At 35.9% G+C, this 17981-nt stretch overlaps 1 protein-coding gene across 5 annotated transcripts; it reads left to right on the top strand.

Annotated features, from left to right (window-relative positions):
• The first annotated feature begins 517 nt into the window (after positions 1-517).
• Positions 518-16024, top strand: tial1 (TIA1 cytotoxic granule-associated RNA binding protein-like 1). 5 transcript variants are annotated; one of them, XM_059358949.1, is made up of 12 exons: positions 518-846; positions 2370-2478; positions 2591-2689; positions 2792-2846; positions 2943-3030; positions 5966-6041; positions 6332-6440; positions 8718-8813; positions 8932-9016; positions 9219-9342; positions 10037-10239; positions 11386-16024. In XM_059358949.1, the coding sequence occupies exons 1-12, from the start codon at positions 818-820 to the stop codon at positions 11507-11509; spliced, it is 1197 nt and encodes a 398-aa protein (XP_059214932.1). In that variant the 5' UTR covers positions 518-817; the 3' UTR covers positions 11510-16024. The 5 variants fall into 5 exon arrangements, with proteins under 5 accessions (XP_059214932.1, XP_059214933.1, XP_059214936.1 ...); XM_059358950.1 differs by having other exon boundaries at positions 526-846; positions 2370-2466; XM_059358953.1 differs by lacking the exons at positions 9219-9342; positions 10037-10239; positions 11386-16024 and having other exon boundaries at positions 528-846; positions 2370-2466; positions 8932-9020.
• The last annotated feature ends 1957 nt before the right edge of the window (positions 16025-17981 follow it).

The following is a 17981-nucleotide window of genomic DNA, read 5'->3' as shown; positions in this document are numbered from 1 at the left end:
TTAAAAAACAAAAAAACCCAAAACAAAACACAAAATGTTTTTACATACTCCAGAGGTACCCCATCAGTCCCTAAAACAAAACAATGATCTTTCACCTCCTTAGAAAAACATATATTTATTAATTCATAAATGTTTTATGTTATTGTTTATTCATGTTTCAATAGAAAACTAGTTTGGCAATGCAAAATAACCCTAAAAACTAAACAAATGTAGTTTGATTTATTTCCTTAATTTGATTTGTTGTCCTTTATTAGTCAGCACTCAATCCACTAATAAAGTTAGAATGACACTGCTATGAGACAGAATGTGTTAGTCAGAATGGAAATTATCTATTTAAGCAAATTAGCTTAATAAACACTTACATAGTGTAGAAATGTCTAGAAATGTCCCCGTGGTTCGAGAACCACCTCGAACCGTCAGCCCCGGTGACTAAATCATACGCACCCTTTGCATCCTACTTCAAAATAAAAGCATCCTACTTCCAGTCGCCTAATGTGATGAAGTACTGAATGTGTTCGCTGTTTTTGTCTTTTGTATATATATATTTTAACTATTTACCAACAAGGTAAACAGCTATATTTAAGAAATACATAATTCCCACTGTTGGAACTGTATAATCGGGGCTTTTCATTACCTCACCCTGACCTCTCTCCTCTAACACACGCAACCACCCACGCGCGCCTGCTCTCTGGACTCCCAGCGTGACGTACACCCTGGCGTCCGGTTAGCTAGCTTCTAAGCTAGTTAGCTAGTTGGTGAAACTAGTTAGTTGACAGTGTTCTCCAGAGTCGGTTGACGTTCGCTGTCGACATTGGCCATGGACGACGAAAGTCACCCCAAAACCCTGTAAGTAATTTTAGGCATCTAACGGCGGCGTTAGGTAGCGTTATAACCCGCTAGCTTCGCTAACGTCGGGAACCGGTAGCTAACTTAGCTAATGCTAACGCTACTCGCTAGCCTCGACAACATGTAATGATTCACTAACGGCAGGTTAGTTAACGTAAGGTTGAATACAAACATAGCACGCGCTGAACATTAACTGACACGTATGTTCAGTGTGCAAGCGTCAACGGCTGCAGCTATCTGACGTTAGCCGTTAAAACCGTTGGGCCAGCTTGTCAGTCAAGCTAATGAAAATAACGTCACATTAGTAAGACGCCAATTACACTGGAAAAAAACGTGTTTTTTGGCCCTGTAATTATTATTCCAATCTTCATATCGTTACCCTGTTCAAATAATTGCCTAACTCATTTTTTCAAGTTTTGCAGGAAACACAAAAAACTTAACCAAAAGTGTAACATATGATATTTATTGATCATTTCACTCAAAAAGGAACAAAGGATGGCTATTGGCATAGTAATAACACTGTGTGTAAATTATGTAATTTAAGAGAAATAAATCACTTAGATAATTTTTTGAACATGCCTTTGTGACTTAAGCAAGATATGGTAACACTTTATTTTGAAGGTGTCTACATAAAAGTCACACAAGCCTGTCAGAAACATGACATGACAAGTATCATGAGCATTAATGTTACTTCAAAGTGTCATTAATGTTCATGACACATCCCATGTCATGTTTATGACACGCTCATGTCACTCTTATGTAGACACCTTCAAAATAAAGTGGTACCATATCTTGCTTAAGTCACAAAGGCATGCTCAAAAAATTGCCTAAGTCACATTTTATTTTGATTTAGGCATAATTAATCCGCTTAAGTCACACACTTGACATAGGCCATTATCTTAAAGGGGTAAAATCACATGATCTGATCAACTGAGGATTGGTGATTTTACCATAGGTGGCCGGCGTCATGAGGAAATGATTTAGGCAAAAAACAACAACAATTTTGACAAAAAATGACATAGTGTGACGATATAAATTCTACAAAGAAATACGAATTCAGTGCTTTTACTTTAAAATAGCAGTTTTTCATGTAGTGCATTACTTAGTGATTGATTGTTATTTTGTGTCCTCAGTTTTGTATGTAAATTGTAAGTAATATTCACTAAACCAGTTCATTGGCTTAATTAGTTGATATTTCCAAGTAAAATGTAATTGAGGGACATCAGTGAATCTGCAATTTACGTGTGTATTTTAATAAAAAAACAAGTGGTTCTATTAAATAAATATTACTTAGAAACAGCCTGAGTAAAGATTACAAACACTTTCTGTGTGGAAAAACTTGCCTAGCTTTTTTAAAGTAAATGCCACTCCAATTGTTTTCAGTGTAACCACAAGATAACGTTAGCACCCAACATAAACTGCGTGTCCTTCACCTTTTCAGAATAGTTATCACAATCTGCACTACCTCATCGTTTCGTCTCACCCACAGCTTTCACTAAATGAACCGTCTCTTTCCCCTGCAGGTACGTGGGAAACCTTTCCAGAGATGTGACAGAAATTCTGATCCTGCAACTCTTCACCCAGATTGGGCCTTGCAAAAGTTGTAAAATGATCACAGAGGTGAGCAGCCAGGTTTGTGTAGTTTTATCTTCCTGTAAGTCTTTATTTCAATTTAAATTGTCATCTCTCAAGGCCTCCAATGTTAAATCAATTAAACATAACTTTTATTGTTTGACCCTTGCAGCACACAAGCAATGACCCCTATTGCTTCGTGGAGTTCTTTGAACACAGAGACGCTGCTGCAGCCCTTGCAGCCATGAACGGGAGGAAGATATTGGGAAAGGTAAGACAATCTGCCTGTGATCCTTGTTCCTTGTGTATAAAATGTTTTTCTGTTTCTCAGGTTCTCTGTCATAGTTTTATATGCTCTCTGTTACTCTTTCAGGAGGTCAAAGTAAACTGGGCCACCACTCCAAGTAGCCAGAAGAAAGACACGTCCAGTAAGTGCTTACCTATTCTTCTCCTAATCTGCTGAAATCAAAGTTTACCAGGGAATTGTAAAATATTTCTCTCCTTTGTCTATTGTTTTGTTCCAGATCACTTTCATGTGTTTGTGGGAGATCTGAGCCCTGAGATCACCACTGAGGATGTCAAGGCTGCATTTGCACCTTTTGGGAAAATCTCGTAAGTTTTCACTTTAAAGGATTTTTTTTTTCACGTGCAGTACAATAACTTGAATGCAACAATCAGTGTAAGAATATTGATTTTTCATGGGTTTCTCAATACTAAGGTATTTTATAGTAATCTTCTGTTAACTGGTGTAGATACCCTGGTGTTTAAGAGGTTAAGGGGCAGACCCAACATGATCTCACAAGAATCCGTGGAATAGCCACGGAATCACTCAAATTTCCGTGAAACTAACACGGATTTCGCTACAATGCAAGTTAATGACATGTCATATCCTGTGGCTATTCCAACATACAAAGTGATTATGTACATTCACTGAGTGAATATTTAGAAAATAAAACATATATTTCTCGCTGGAAATGTGATCAAAATCCATTTTTATGCAGAAACTAAGTCAAAATATTGATTTTTTTCACTAAAAATGAGAGAATTGTCCGCCATGTTTTTTGTTCTGACCGCCGGGACCTTGAAAGTCACGTGACTTGGAACAAACCAATAGCCACGGGATATGATTGTCTTTAACTTGCATTGTAGTGAAATTTGTGTCAGTTTCACGGAAATTTGAGTGATTCCGTGTCTATTCCATGGATTTTGAGTTAAGCGAATCCGTGGCTATTTCACGGATTCCTGTGAGACCAGGTTCGGCAGACCATGCAATGTCCCCCCTTTCTTCAATGACATCTCCCCCACACCACCCAGCTCCCTCTCTCCTCTCTCCGCTATTGAATAAAGGCATAAACTGCCCCACTCAAAATAAATGAAGATTTTACCAGAGAACATAATGATTATTGAGAAACAGACTCAAAACTGTGAAGGGGAAACAAAAGCTTGCATGAGACTACAGGTCCTGGACTATATATAAAGCATCTTTACAGACTGATGAAGCTATTATAAATATTTTTGATTGACTAGAACTGCAAATGACCACTGAATGTCCACTCTTTTGAGATACAGAGAACTAATAATCAGTTAGACATGATAGATGGATAGAAGAGCAGGTTTTGGGAATTTTATGTATACTGGATTAAAAAAACCCCACAAAGAATGAAGTTAACCCTTGTGACATCCAATGCATTCATTTAGAAGTCAACAGGAATAGGTTATGCTTAGGAGAATCAATTATTTATTGTTTCATCTTCAAGTGAATTCTTTTAAAAATGTACATTGTGTAAAAGATATACACTACTGGTCAAAAGTTTTAGAAAACACCAACTTTTCCAGAATTTAATTGAAAATGATGCAGTTTAATGTCTCAGTGTACATTTGCAACATTTAAAATTCTTTATTGAGCATGATAGTGTTTTGAAAGTAAAAAAAAGATTCAAAATCACATTTTATGTTGGACTAAAGGACTAAAAAAAAGATTCAAAATCACATTTTATGTTGGACTAAAGGACTAAAAAAAAGACACAAAATGACCAAAAAAAGACACAAAATGACTTAAAAAAGACACAAAATGACCAAAAAAGACACAAAATGACTTACAAAGACATGAAAAGAATTAAAAAATGGACAAAATAGCCCAAGACTCCATAGAGTTAAGTTGTTAACCCATTTCTTGTTCCCTGAAAAAGGCCTACTTGTATAATTCTGAAATGTACATTATTTTTCAGTTTTGGTTAAGCTTACCTTTTTTTATTTACCTCTGGCAGTTCACCACTTACCTTTGTACCCTTTCAAGCTGTTCATTTGACTTGAACTGCTTGAATTTCAATAAAAAACTGGAAAAAATTGTGGTGTTCTAAAACTTTTGACCGGTAGTGTACATCCAGGCATATAAACATAGTTGATGATGGAAATATCACATGAAAGTAAATAGTGGATTGAACCTCTAACCATCACATGTAATACTTTAATTATAAATACACCCTAACAGATGGAACAGCTTCATTTACGTTGTTGATTACCAACACAATTCCTGTAAGTCGCTAAGAGCTTTATTTAATTTACTTCCTCATAGTTTGTGTAATGTGTTTCTGATTCATGACTGAAATGTCAGCTTTTAGCCTACTCTTGCTTTTTTTATTTAGGGTGTGGTAAGTAAACTGTATGTCAGCTGTGTGTATGAACCTGAACGGCTTTTAGTTGTGGGTCTCAGTGAAGTAATAGCACTTTGGTTATCTTACAGAAATGCTCATAGGATTGGACAGGAGCTTGAAGGCTAACAGCAAGGAACTGTGCACTCTGGAGACTCAGATGTAGTTTTTTTTCTCTATTTATTCCATTCTTTCCATATGTCTTTATTTGTAGATGCTTTGTATTAACATGATCTAGCTTAGATTAACAAATTCCAATACTCAATGTGTTCCTCTAAATCTTTGTTTAAATTGTCTCATTTTTGATTTGCTTAGTGTTGTTTGTAGTGCAATGATCCTCTTCCGAAAATTCTAAAAAAATGTCAATTTCTCAAAATTTGCAGCTCCCAAACTCCATACTCCATATTGGTGGTAAAGAATTGACCAGGAAAAATAAAGAAATCTGTTATCAGGCCATGTATGCCGTTTAATTCCTTTTTTCTCTTTTGATATTTTCTATACATTTCTTATTTTTAGGAAGAGCACCAACTGCAGATTTTAAGAATGCATGGTAACCAATATAATCTGTTCCTTTGTGAATTTAAACTAGTAGCCTACTGTTGAGAAAATTGAACAAGTGGTGCTCTAGTGTCAAGGATCAATTAATGAATCTAAAATCATTTAAAGACAATAATGCAGCCTGCATGTTTTTGTACTTGTTCTTTTATTTTCGTTTCAAGTTTTGCTTTAAAAGTTAAATTACGAGTCAGTGCTGAGCACGAGGTCATGATAGCTAACTTACATTAATGTAGGACAGAGTAGAGGATTCACAGTTCAGTGTGTTTTGCGTGGTTCCTTTTAGTTTGAATAATTTAAACTGTGAGATGCACTGAAGTTATTTTCATTTTTCCCTCAAGGGATGCCCGTGTTGTGAAGGACATGACGACAGGCAAATCAAAGGGGTATGGATTTGTGTCCTTCTACAACAAACTGGTAAGGCTCCAGTGCAAGAACACAGACTGAAGGTTATTTCTATTTTCTGTTTATTATCCTACTTTAATGCATTTACAGTAATTTAAATACAATTAATCATAGTTGAAACCATAGTCAACAACAACTTGAATCATCCAACATTACATAGTTTCTTAGTTACCATCACTAGTTTCAATATTACAGAGAGAAAAAAACAGTAATGTTTATTTTTAGAACTGATTATCCTACCAGTCAATTTTACAGATTAGTCAAATCCAGAGAGGTAACTGCCTTTGATTTGTTTTTTATAGGATGCAGAGAATGCCATCATTAACATGGGGGGACAGTGGCTTGGAGGACGCCAAATCAGGACCAACTGGGCAACACGTAAACCACCAGCTCCAAAGAGTGCCCAGGACAGTAAGTTTTAAAGGCTCCATATTAAATTAGTAAGACTTTGGGGGGAAAGTCTAGGTATAGGGTAGCCTGGGTATACCCATACTGCCTTGCGCGCTCAAATTTAATTTCGAACCTCCATCCAGTCTGGCAACCAGGGCCGTTTCTTAGCCCTGTTTTAGGGATCCAATCACAGAGCGGGGAGGGACGGCAAGACGATGACAAGTACTACTCGGCAGACGGAAGCTTGTAGTTTTCCGGATCCAACATGGCTGCTGCAGACGCGAATCTCTTTAGCTGTAGATGGTGTTTTAAATAGTTTAGAGCGAAAGTTGAAAGGCGAAAGGTCTCTCAGCGGCTCCGCTGTCCCCCGGCTTGGAGCGAGATCACCGGCGTCACGGTAGAGGGGCTATTAGCAGGGCTATTAGCCGCTAGCGGGGCTAATCACCGGCGATACCGTAACGCCGGTGATGTCGCTACGAGCCGGGGGACAGCGGAGCCCCCAGAGACCCGCAGCAGCTTGTTTATTGCCCATAAAATCAGTGGATGTGTGTGGCTGAATGACATGAGGGGGAATAAAGCGTGAAAATAAATAATCTTGCAGAAAGCGAGAACTGGAGAAGCAAAGCAGCAGCAACACTCTCTCACAGACACACACACAACAAACATCCATTTCTGTTGCTCTACTACGTCATCTGGTATAACTGATCTGATTGGCTAAGAGCTACCTACAGACGCTTTGATAGACATTCTAAGCGCCCAATAAACGGCTCTGGAGGATCGTAAACCACACCTCCTCTACGGAGAAATGAATGGCTGGTTTCCAGACTAGACCTCATTTGAGATTAGTCTGGTGTTAGCCAGGCAAGGTATAGGGAGGAATACAGACCTAAATCATGTAAACGTATCCTAGTAGAAACCAAAAAGTATGAACCTTAAAATGGGCATAATAAGTTCCCTTTTAAGTCCCTGCACACCCACTGACTGTACACCCACACAGGGATTTCACTTCTCATGTGAGTAAATTTCGCTGGAAGATTTCAGTCTGACTGCACCATCAGGAATGTGTAGGAGTGTGCAGACGGTATTGAACTGACTTCCTCCTCGCTCTGTTAGCTTTGTTGAACCAGCCAGGGTGGGACAAATTACACCTTTATCATTCTCATTGGCACATCTGAGTGTTGTGCAACATGCAGCATAGTTCTGCCCAGAGCGGAGGCCATTTCCAGTAATTCAAATCCATTTCCAGTAGTTCAAATCCATTTCCAGTAGTTCAAGTCAAATAGCTCCAACCAAGTACTGAGTGCATATAGATTAGCATGTAGCTAAAACCTTCGTTTTCCACAACGTTGTATGACCTCAAGTCTTTTCAAATGAAGAAAGTAATAGATTGTGTTATTTCCTTCACACATTCTGAATTGGGAGGCAGCCATGTACAGGTGCATCTCAATACATTAGAATATGATGGAAAAGTCAATTTCAGTTCAAGTCAAATAGCCCCAAACAAGTATTGAGTGCATATAGATGGACATACTTTTCAGAGGCCAACATTTCCATATTAAACATACTTTTTAAAATTGGTCTTTTGCAATATTCCAATTTTTTGAGACACTGAATTTCATGTCTTCATTAAATGTAAGCCACAATCATTATAATTAGAAGAAATTAAATAAATTAAGACATGGAATGTTTCATTCTGTGTGTCATGGATCTATATAATGTGTTATTTCCACTTTTTGAATTGAATTACTGACATTAATAAACTTTTCTATGATATTCTAATTTATTGAGATGCACCTGTAAGTATCATACCTTACTGTACCAGACTTAATTTTTTAGCTCTAACATATCCCATTTGATTATAGGCAACATAACTGCAGTGTAGGTAATTTAAGAAATATGTCACAGCTTTGACTTGGTTTAGTGTTTAACCCTTAATAGGACACTCATTGAAATACTTGAAAATTCCAAATTTCAACCCTAGAGAATATTGGAGGATATTACATACTGCTAGAATGTGTTAAAAACATACAAAAATAATAATATTTTGAGAAAAAAGTTTATGAGATTAAAGTGGCAAATCTACAAGAAAAAAATTGCATATTTATGAGATTTAAAGTGTTGAATCTGGGGGGAAAAAAGCTGCTTTTTCCCACTTTTTTCTCGTAAATCCACAACTTTTTTCGCGAAATATTACCTGAAGTTACCAAATATAGTTCTTTGCCTGATAAAGGGTTAAGCGTCAACTTTGTGTATAAAGGTAGAAACATTGTGGCTAAATGTTGTTTGTTTTTATTTCAGATGGCTCAAAGCAGCTGAGGTTTGATGACGTAGTGACTCAGTCCAGTCCACAGAACTGTACCGTGTACTGTGGAGGCATCCAGTCAGGATTATCAGGCAAGTGTCATGTCCTTTACAGAAACCCTTAGTCACTCTGTGGTAGTAGTCTCATCACTTTCCTCAAATAGACCAAAGAACTAACCACATCAACTTTTTTTCTGTTTGATTCTTTCAGAACACCTCATGCGACAGACCTTCACACCGTTCGGTCAGATAATGGAAGTCAGAGTTTTCCCAGAGAAAGGCTACTCTTTCATCAGGTAATGCTTCAGTCTATTGCATCATTTGACCTCTAGGTGTCAACACAAGCACACAGCATGACTCAGTGGCAGGCCAGTCTGTGCCTGACTCCGTGTCAGTGGCCTGGCCTGTTATGTATGTCAGTTAGCTCAATTTCCTGAATTGCCTAATATAAATTCTGTTTGGTATATTTGAATGCTAAGCTGCTGTTTTCCTTCTCAGGTTTTCCTCCCATGACAGTGCTGCCCACGCCATCGTTTCAGTGAATGGTACAGCCATCGAAGGACACATAGTGAAGTGCTACTGGGGCAAAGAATCTCCTGACATGGCAAAAAATCCACAGCAGGTATAAAAAAAAACCATAACTGATTATAAAACATTAAATGTAAAAAATATTTACATTTATTAGCACAATTTTAACTTCATTAGATGACATTTCTGATCCTCCGCACAAACTCCCCTCCTTTATTGTAATGTATTTGTAAATTTTCTGATTTGTTGTATGATGTTTATGATGTTCTGCATTGTTTTTTTGTTTTTTGTTTTTTTTGTTGTTGTTTTTTTCCGTGTTGTAAGGCGACCTTGAGTGCCTTGAAAGGCGCCCTATTAAATAAAATGAATTATTATTATTAATTATCTATAATAATAATAATAATAATACATTTAATTTATAAGTGCCTTTCTAAGACTCAAGGACACTGTACAATAATGTGAACAAGACAAAACAGGGAATGAAAACAAGACACAAGAAATAAAACAAAACAGAGTGCGGTTACAAAAAATATAACAGTGAGAAATAAGAGAGAAAAAAGTGTCAATTATACAGAGTAAGCTAATTGGAACAGCTGAGTTTTGGGTCTAATTACAAATTAACTTTTTTTTTTTTAGAAAGTTGAATTGCATTTCTTTTTTAATCTGTCCTCTTCTCACAGTATTTGTGGATGGTATTTGCTCATCATTGAGCATGGATGCTGTAATATGTAATTATGTAAATAATTAAGTCCTATATTCACTGTTTCCTGTCCGTTGGCATCACTCAGGTTGAATACAGTCAGTGGGGACAGTGGAACCAAGTCTATGGGAATCCGCAGCAGCAGCAGCAGCAACAACAACAACAACAACAACAGCAGCAGCAACAACAACAGCAACAGCAGCAGTATGGGCAGTATGTGACCAATGGATGGCAAGTTCCCTCCTACAGCATGTACGGCCAGACGTGGAACCAGCAAGGATTCGGAGTCGAGTGAGTCAATCAATCAATCAATCTAACTTTATTTATATAGCGCTTTTCATACATATAAATGCAACTCAAAGTGCTTTAAGAGTAAACTTTCTGTTTGACTATATTGTCAAAGGCCAGAAGACTTGCCTCTGTCAATATATGGTGATAAATGTTGCCTGGACCATGATCTAATTTTAAACATTTTCTCTACATTTTCTCTAAACTTAGAATATGCACAGCCTGGAGAGCATGCATTTATTTAATCATTCATTCAACACAGTTGATTTTTAAATGTAATGACCACAGTTCTACTAATCAGAATCAGAAATAATTGTTTTATCCCTGGAGGGAAATTTGGTTCCAATCCAGGTTCTCCAACAATAATAGAAGAAAAAAAAAGCAAAGAAATATTTTGCACTACTAGTTTTTTAGTTTGGTTTTTAGTTTGGTTTAGTTTGTATTTTTATTTTTTATACTATTTTTTTTTTAATCTTTAGTCTATTTCATTTTTATTATTCTATTTTTATTACCTTAATCTGTTTTTACTATGTACTCTTAAAATATATACATATATATATATATATATATATATATATATATATATATATATATATTTTGCACTACTAGTTTTTAGTCTGGTTTTTAGTTTGGTTTTTAGTTTGGTCTTGGTTGTTTGTTTGTTTGTTTGTTTGTTTGTATTTTTATTTTTTATACAATTTTTTAAAATCTTTAGTCCATTTCATTTTTATTATTCTATTTTTATTACCTTAATCTGTTTTTACTATGTACTCTTGCTGCTGCAACACCTGAATTTTATCCCATGGGGGATCAATAAAGGAATATCTTAACTTATCTTATGTATTCGTAGAAAAAACACAAAATATACAGGCCCCCAAAAAATATATAGTCTTAAAAAAGTCTAGCTGAGTTTAAATGCTTTTGCAAGGATGTGATTTTGATTTTATTTATATTATTATTATTATTATTATTATTTTTTTTTAAACCATTTCTTTCTTTTTATGTTTTGATGAAAAGACTTGACAAGATGTAGAGCAACATGTATGTGCTGTTTTGTTTTTCTTCAAATAAAAAGTTTAATAACAAACAAAAAAAACAAGTCTATCTGAACTAATCTAACTGGTTGTTGTTGGGTTTTGTTTCTCACAGGCAGTCCCAGTCCCCAGCCTGGGTGGAAGGCTTCGGATCTCAGTCAGCTCAGGCTGCAGCTCCAGCTGGCCAAGTCATGTCCAACCTGGCCAACTTCAGCATGGCCGGCTACCAAACGCAGTGAGCCGGCCCTAACCTAAGCGTAGTACCGAGAGGATTTTGTTAACCCTTTTAGACAACACGGCACTCTTTCATCTGGACAGCTGCTGTGGTTTTAGAAGGGCAGGGGCCATATTCACAAAGCCTTTGTAGCTTCTAGTTGCTCCTTAACAGCCAGTTTAACAATTCTGTTTTAAATCTACAGTGTCAATTGAAACTAAGAACTTTTCTAAAAAAAAGTTTATTTGATGATAATTCATAGTTGTGTTATGGAAAAGTGTGCTTGGGCTTCTGAAGTAAAGCCAAACCAACTGTCTTTGTCTAAGTAGATGTTAAAGGACACACCAACTTTTTTGAATGTTTAGTCGGATGAGAACTTAATCCAGTATGTGATAAATGGGACAGACACACACTGAATAAATTGGAAAATGGGACAAACCATCAAAAAGTTGGTCAGGGCTCTAACTTAAGGCCGGCTCACCATCCTGGGGACACAAAAAATTATTATTACTATTATTATTGCCTAAATCAGAGAAGTTATCTCTATCTCTTTCTCATTGGAGCACACAGATGCCAGATAGGTGGCCTTATTATGTGCGTGCACACCCACAATGTTTACAAATGTAAAAAAACAAATGGTAACAGAGTTTACAGATATGACAATAAAAATGTGTTAATTTATCATTTTAATGCATGTGATATAAATATATCAGTGAATATGTATATGCATATATATGCGTATATACATGCTTTTATAAAATGTGAGGAAATTTATGATAATTAATTATTTCACTGGCGTTTCATTTATGCCTCAATTTTAATGTTAGAAACAATTTTATTGTGGAAAAACACATTTTTTTAGTTGGGACGGGTAAAGTATTTTCTTCGGGGCAGTTTGAATTGTATTTGGGAACAGTTTGGGATGGTGGTGAACAAAGTTAGAGCCCTGGTCAGTGTAGTCCTTCAAAACTAATTGTGACCCTCACATTCTCAAAATTTGGACAAAAATGTGTCTGAAAAACATAAAAATGTACATAGAATAACATAACTGACGTGTTATTTTATTGGGGTTAAAAGCACATTTACTTCAAGCCATCGTATTTCTCCAGGAGCTCACTGGAACACGACAAGGATTGAGATCCTAAAAAACCTAATAACATTAATATTGAATTATCAAACTATAGCAATATCTGCTCTCAGTTTGCCAATATGCTTTTTAATATTTTTGGTGTTTGTTACATACTTGTCAAGATGTTTATTTACTTATCTCTGGGGCATTTTTCTGTCATTTTATACAACAGAATACAAAAACTCCAACTCGAGTCCTCATACATTGATTAAGTTCATTTTTGTGATAGAGGTCAGTTTGTAAAAAGGCATACGTTATTGTACAGATCAAGCCAGGATGATTGGTCACCATGAATTTGTGCTACAAACTGCACTGAGCCACAAGAATGAACCAAACTACTACATGTTGGTCTGGGCTTCGCTTCGGCTCATAGCTAGAAATTCAGTCCTGTTTTGATATAGTAAGAAAAAATGCTTTGTGAATAGAGGCCCTGGAACGGTAGTTTACCTTTCCAGTATATGTGAAGAAACTATTTGTATAAACAACTGTGGCTTTAAAGGAGATTTCAGCGGGATGTGGTCTCTCTTGGGTAACTTTTGTGTACATGTGACCTACACAACTCTTAAAAGCAAAAAAAAAAAAGTTTTTTTCATGTTTTGTAACAGAGTGATCAGCATGTTCTTTGCAGACTTTTGATGGATTTTAGTTTACACTTTAATGTAGCCTAGAGTGGACTGATTTATAATCCCGTGTCTCACAGTAAAGGCTAAAGCATGTGCTCACTATATAAAGAAAATATTGTAAAAAAACGGCATATCCCCCAATCTTTGTAAAGACTGTGTGCTGATTCTGGGGGCTGGTTTCCTGGAAAGAATCTTAAATCTTTTCCTCCTTCCTCTTGATAATCTCTTTTAATTTCTAGTCATTTCTTTCTAATGGCTGTGAGAGTGACCTTAGACTTAATTTAGCATCAAAACCAGCCCCTATCGATATTGAATCATGTTTTAGATTTTGCAAAAATGCTGTTCTTTGGTCACTTACTGTAAAATGGGATGGTTTTGTGAAACATTTCCGAAACATAGAAATTGATTTGTCAAGGCAGTATGCCTTTTAGTGCATTCTATATGTCCATAGTATTTGCAGAATATTTCCATATATTCCAGGAAAAGTATTTTAAACAATCACTGGCAAATTGTGACTAGAGGATTTCTCAGAGACGTCCTGCCATTTGGATTTAATTTGTGCCATTCTGTACAGTATATACTCCTTTTTAGCTCACTCTCCTTTTCCTGTTGTACTAGCTGACAAACTTGATAATGTTTTTGTTTGTTTGTTTATCAGACCTTGGGGGATGTTTGTATAATGAAACAGGGTCATGTTGGCTGAGAGTGTAAATATAAAACCTTTATCACAAACCTTCATGAAACGTAAGAAATAATGTACATATTGTAGGTAGAAATGCCATCATTAAATTTCAGCAATATGATTTATGAATAAGCCTTAATTGATGTGTTAGTGAATTCAAACTTTTTGTGTTATATTTGCAGAGGCTCCATTACAAATCTAAATTCTCTTCCATTGTGGATTTTTTTCCATTTTTAAGTTTGTGTGCCATTTTCAGAACGTAGCAGGAAGAAGGTGATGTTTCAGCTTGAACTGCACGCTTATGACATGTAATACATTTGTTGCTTAAAATATTGAATGTAATGGCAATTTGCTTTTATGACAATAATACATATACAGTTCCAGTCAAAAGTTTGGACATGTCTCATTCAATGTTTTTTCTATCTTTTTTATTATCATTTTTAATGTCATAGATAAATATTGAAGACATCAAAACTAAGAAATAATGTGGAATTAAGTTGTAAACAAAAAAAGTGATGAACAAACCGAAATATGTTCGATATTTTTCATTCTTTAAAGTATCCACTGTTTGCATTGATGACAGCTTTGCACACTTTGGCATTATCTTAATCAGCTTCATGAGGCAACTGGAATAGTTTGCAATGAACCAGTGTGCCTATTCAAGATTAATTTGTGGAATTTCTTACCTTTTTTGAAAAGAAAACTCTTTTTGTTCATGAATTTCTGGTTAAAACAAAACAGAAGGAGGATTGTACAAAGATGTTGGTAACATAGGCCATGTAATAGTGTAGAACAGCAGTTCCCAAACTTTTTTAGCCGTGCACCCCCTTCTATGTCCCAACCGTGTTGACGCACCCCCAACCCCCCACACCTTCAAAAAACAAAATGCAATAAGCTTTTTTATAGCCATATTAAAGGCGGCATGTTGAATCATGCTCAAATGAGAACACACATATAATTAAATAATCACCATCACAACAATGCGGTCTCGCATTTGAATTAACCTGAACACAGTTTCAATATAATGCAACAAAGTTATGCGCAAGCTTTCACTTTTAAGAGCAAAGAGGATGATGACAGGCTCAGGATCAGAGGCAGAAAGCACATAAGTTGGGAAAATGTTATAATATTTTGAGCCGCGTTGAACAAAAATTGCAGCAAGTTTAAATGAGCGTGGAGCTAAACAACCCGTCATCATAACACAGGTTGGAAAAATGGAAGAAGATAACTTCTTCTACGCTTCATTTTAAGATGAAGTGCATTTTGGATAGCCTGCATTTATTTATTAATTAATATTACAGTTTTTGATTTTACATTTTACAAAGGAAATGTTTATTTACACTTCTTTATTGTGTGGGGGAAAAATTGTAATTGTGTAATTATCAGACCGCCATTACATTTTTCAGCCCGCGCACCCCCAGGGGTCCATGCACCACACTTTGGGAATCCCTGGTGTAGAAAGTAAAATACTAAACAAAACACCCAGAGAAAAAGCAACAAATAGCACATGAGTGATTTCCAATTCCTGCAGGTTACATTACATACTTTGTACAGTCCATTTCCTCCAGACTTTTATATATTGGTCAGATTGCAGCCTTAATGAGAAAGTCAATGTCTCCATACAGTGAATTTACAAGCTATTGCAATCCAATCATTTTTTGATGCAAGTTAACCTGCAGCCACTTCAGTGTAATGGATTTCTTACTTGCAGCCAAAAGGACTGTGTATAGTTACCTACGTATCTTGGGCCACGATATTGTCCGGATATTTGCCCAGGTATAATAGGCAAGGCAAGGCAGACTTCTGTCAGATAATGCACCACTTCTCCCAGAAAATTGTTGCAATTGCAAATGCTTTGGTATTCACATGTTTATTTATTTTTTTTGCATTGGCACAACACAAAAAAAAGCAGAGAAAAAAAAGCCAAATCTGATCATTCAGAAGTGCAGGGGTGCCAGTGTTTTTGGCCATGACTGTATGCTCAAATATAAATTTAGACAATGAGTTATAGCAAATAAACAAAAGCAAAACAGTATACAATAATATATGAAGAATAGGACTGTATTGAAAACGTGTGAAGCATGAATGAACTGCTGCTGCTGCTGCTGCAAAAAAAAAAAAAAAACTAACAAGAAAAATAAGACATGATTGGGCCAAAAACCCCTCAAGGAATGGATGTTAGACCAGTAAAGATCTGTGCTTTCAGTCAAAATTTAAGATTTTTGGTTTCCTACTGCTGTGAACGGATTGATTCTGGAATGTGTGTTTCCCACCATGAAGCCTGGAGGAGGAGGTGTCATGGTGTGTGTGTGTGTGTGTGTGTGTGTGTGTGTGTGTGTGTGTGTGTGGTGACACTAGTTGTTGTTGGCGATTTAATCAAAATTCACACCCAACCAGCACGTCTGCCACTGCATTCTGCAGCGTCATGCAATCCCATCTGGATTGTGCTTCCTGGGACCATCGTTTGTTTTTTAACAGAACAGCGCCCGAACACACACCGCCAGGAGTTCATTTACTTTTAACCCTTTATCAGGCGAAGAACTATATTTGGTAACTTCAGGTAATATTTCGAGAAAAAAGGTGCAAATTTACTAGATTAAAGTGGCAAATCTACAAGAAAAAAAGTTGCAGATTTAAGAGATTTAAAGTGGGAAAAAAAACAACTTTTTTCTCCCAGATTCACCACTTTAAATCTCATAAATCTGCGAATTTTTTTCTTGTAGATTTGCCGCTTAAATCTCGTAAACTTTTTTCTCAAAATGTTACTTTCGTATGTTTTTTTTTTACACATTATGTAATATCCTCCAATATTCTCTAGGGTTGAAATTTGGAATTTGCAAGTATTTCAATTAGTGTCCTATTAAGGGTTAAAGTGGTGAATCTGGGAGAAAAAAGCTTTTTTCCCACTTTTTTCTCGGAAATCTGCGACTTTTTTCGCGCAGATTTGCCACTTTAAATCTCTTAAATCTGCAACTTTTTTTCTAGTAAATTTGCAACTTTTTTCTCGAAATATTACCTGAAGTTACCAAATATAGTTCTTTGCCTAATGCCAACAGTGTCCAAAGCTGTCATCAAGCTAATTTTGAACTTAGAATCTAAAATATGAAATTTAGCCTTGTTCACTCAATTCACAATATAAAAAATGATGATAAAGAATAAACATTGAAAGAGGAGGCCAACCTTTTGACTGGTGCTGAACAATAGAAGTGATGTTTAATAATTATAATAAAGGATGATATCAGTTTTCCATTTAAACAGGAAAAACTCAAGAAGTGACTTCAAATAAAGAAACGTTTGAACCTGGATGTTCAGTATATTTATTGGACATTAATTAAGTTTGCTTGACACAAAAAATTCTCAAAGCGAAACATGAATTCACTGTAGAACTTGAGTTATTCTACCAGACACAGTAAATATATATATAAACATATTTAACAATTAGTAAACTGAGGTTCTGATCTTTTGTATAATACACTAAACAGCATGTGTTTTCTCCAAAACCTGAATTATAATGACCACATTTAAAAAAATAAACTTCCTCTCCAATGGGATAATGATTCCCAGATCCAATTATTTTGTATTTTATGTAAATATGGAAGTGAACAAAGGTGATGAATAATTACTGAAGCATTATTCCCTGTACAGATAATTAGGGAATTATTTTCTCAACTGCAACATTAATAGACATTAAACGACTAAAGCAAAGCAAGCATCACTTAGTCCGATGTCAGGTCACCTATGCACCGCATAATATTGGATTATATTACATAAATTCTCTCTAACACTAATAATATGTAGATTTAGATTCAGGTCTCATCTACAACTTACATTGTAGTCTACATATCTGAGCGTATCCAGTTTATTGTATTAGCTTTAGTGCAAGTCATCTAGAGCAGTAGTTCTCAACCTTTTTGAGTCGTGACCCCCAATTTAACGTGACCCCCGCTCACTGAACAGAATCTCACACGCACAGTTCAGATCACCCAAAAAAGAAATAAAAATCACAAAATGACCAAAAAAGACACAAAATGACAAAAAAAGACACAAATTGACCAAAAAAGAC

This window comes from Centropristis striata, chromosome 20 (assembly GCF_030273125.1).
Source record: "Centropristis striata isolate RG_2023a ecotype Rhode Island chromosome 20, C.striata_1.0, whole genome shotgun sequence".
Classification (NCBI taxonomy): Eukaryota; Metazoa; Chordata; class Actinopteri; order Perciformes; family Serranidae; genus Centropristis; species Centropristis striata.
This window is presented reverse-complemented; position numbering and strand designations above follow the sequence as displayed.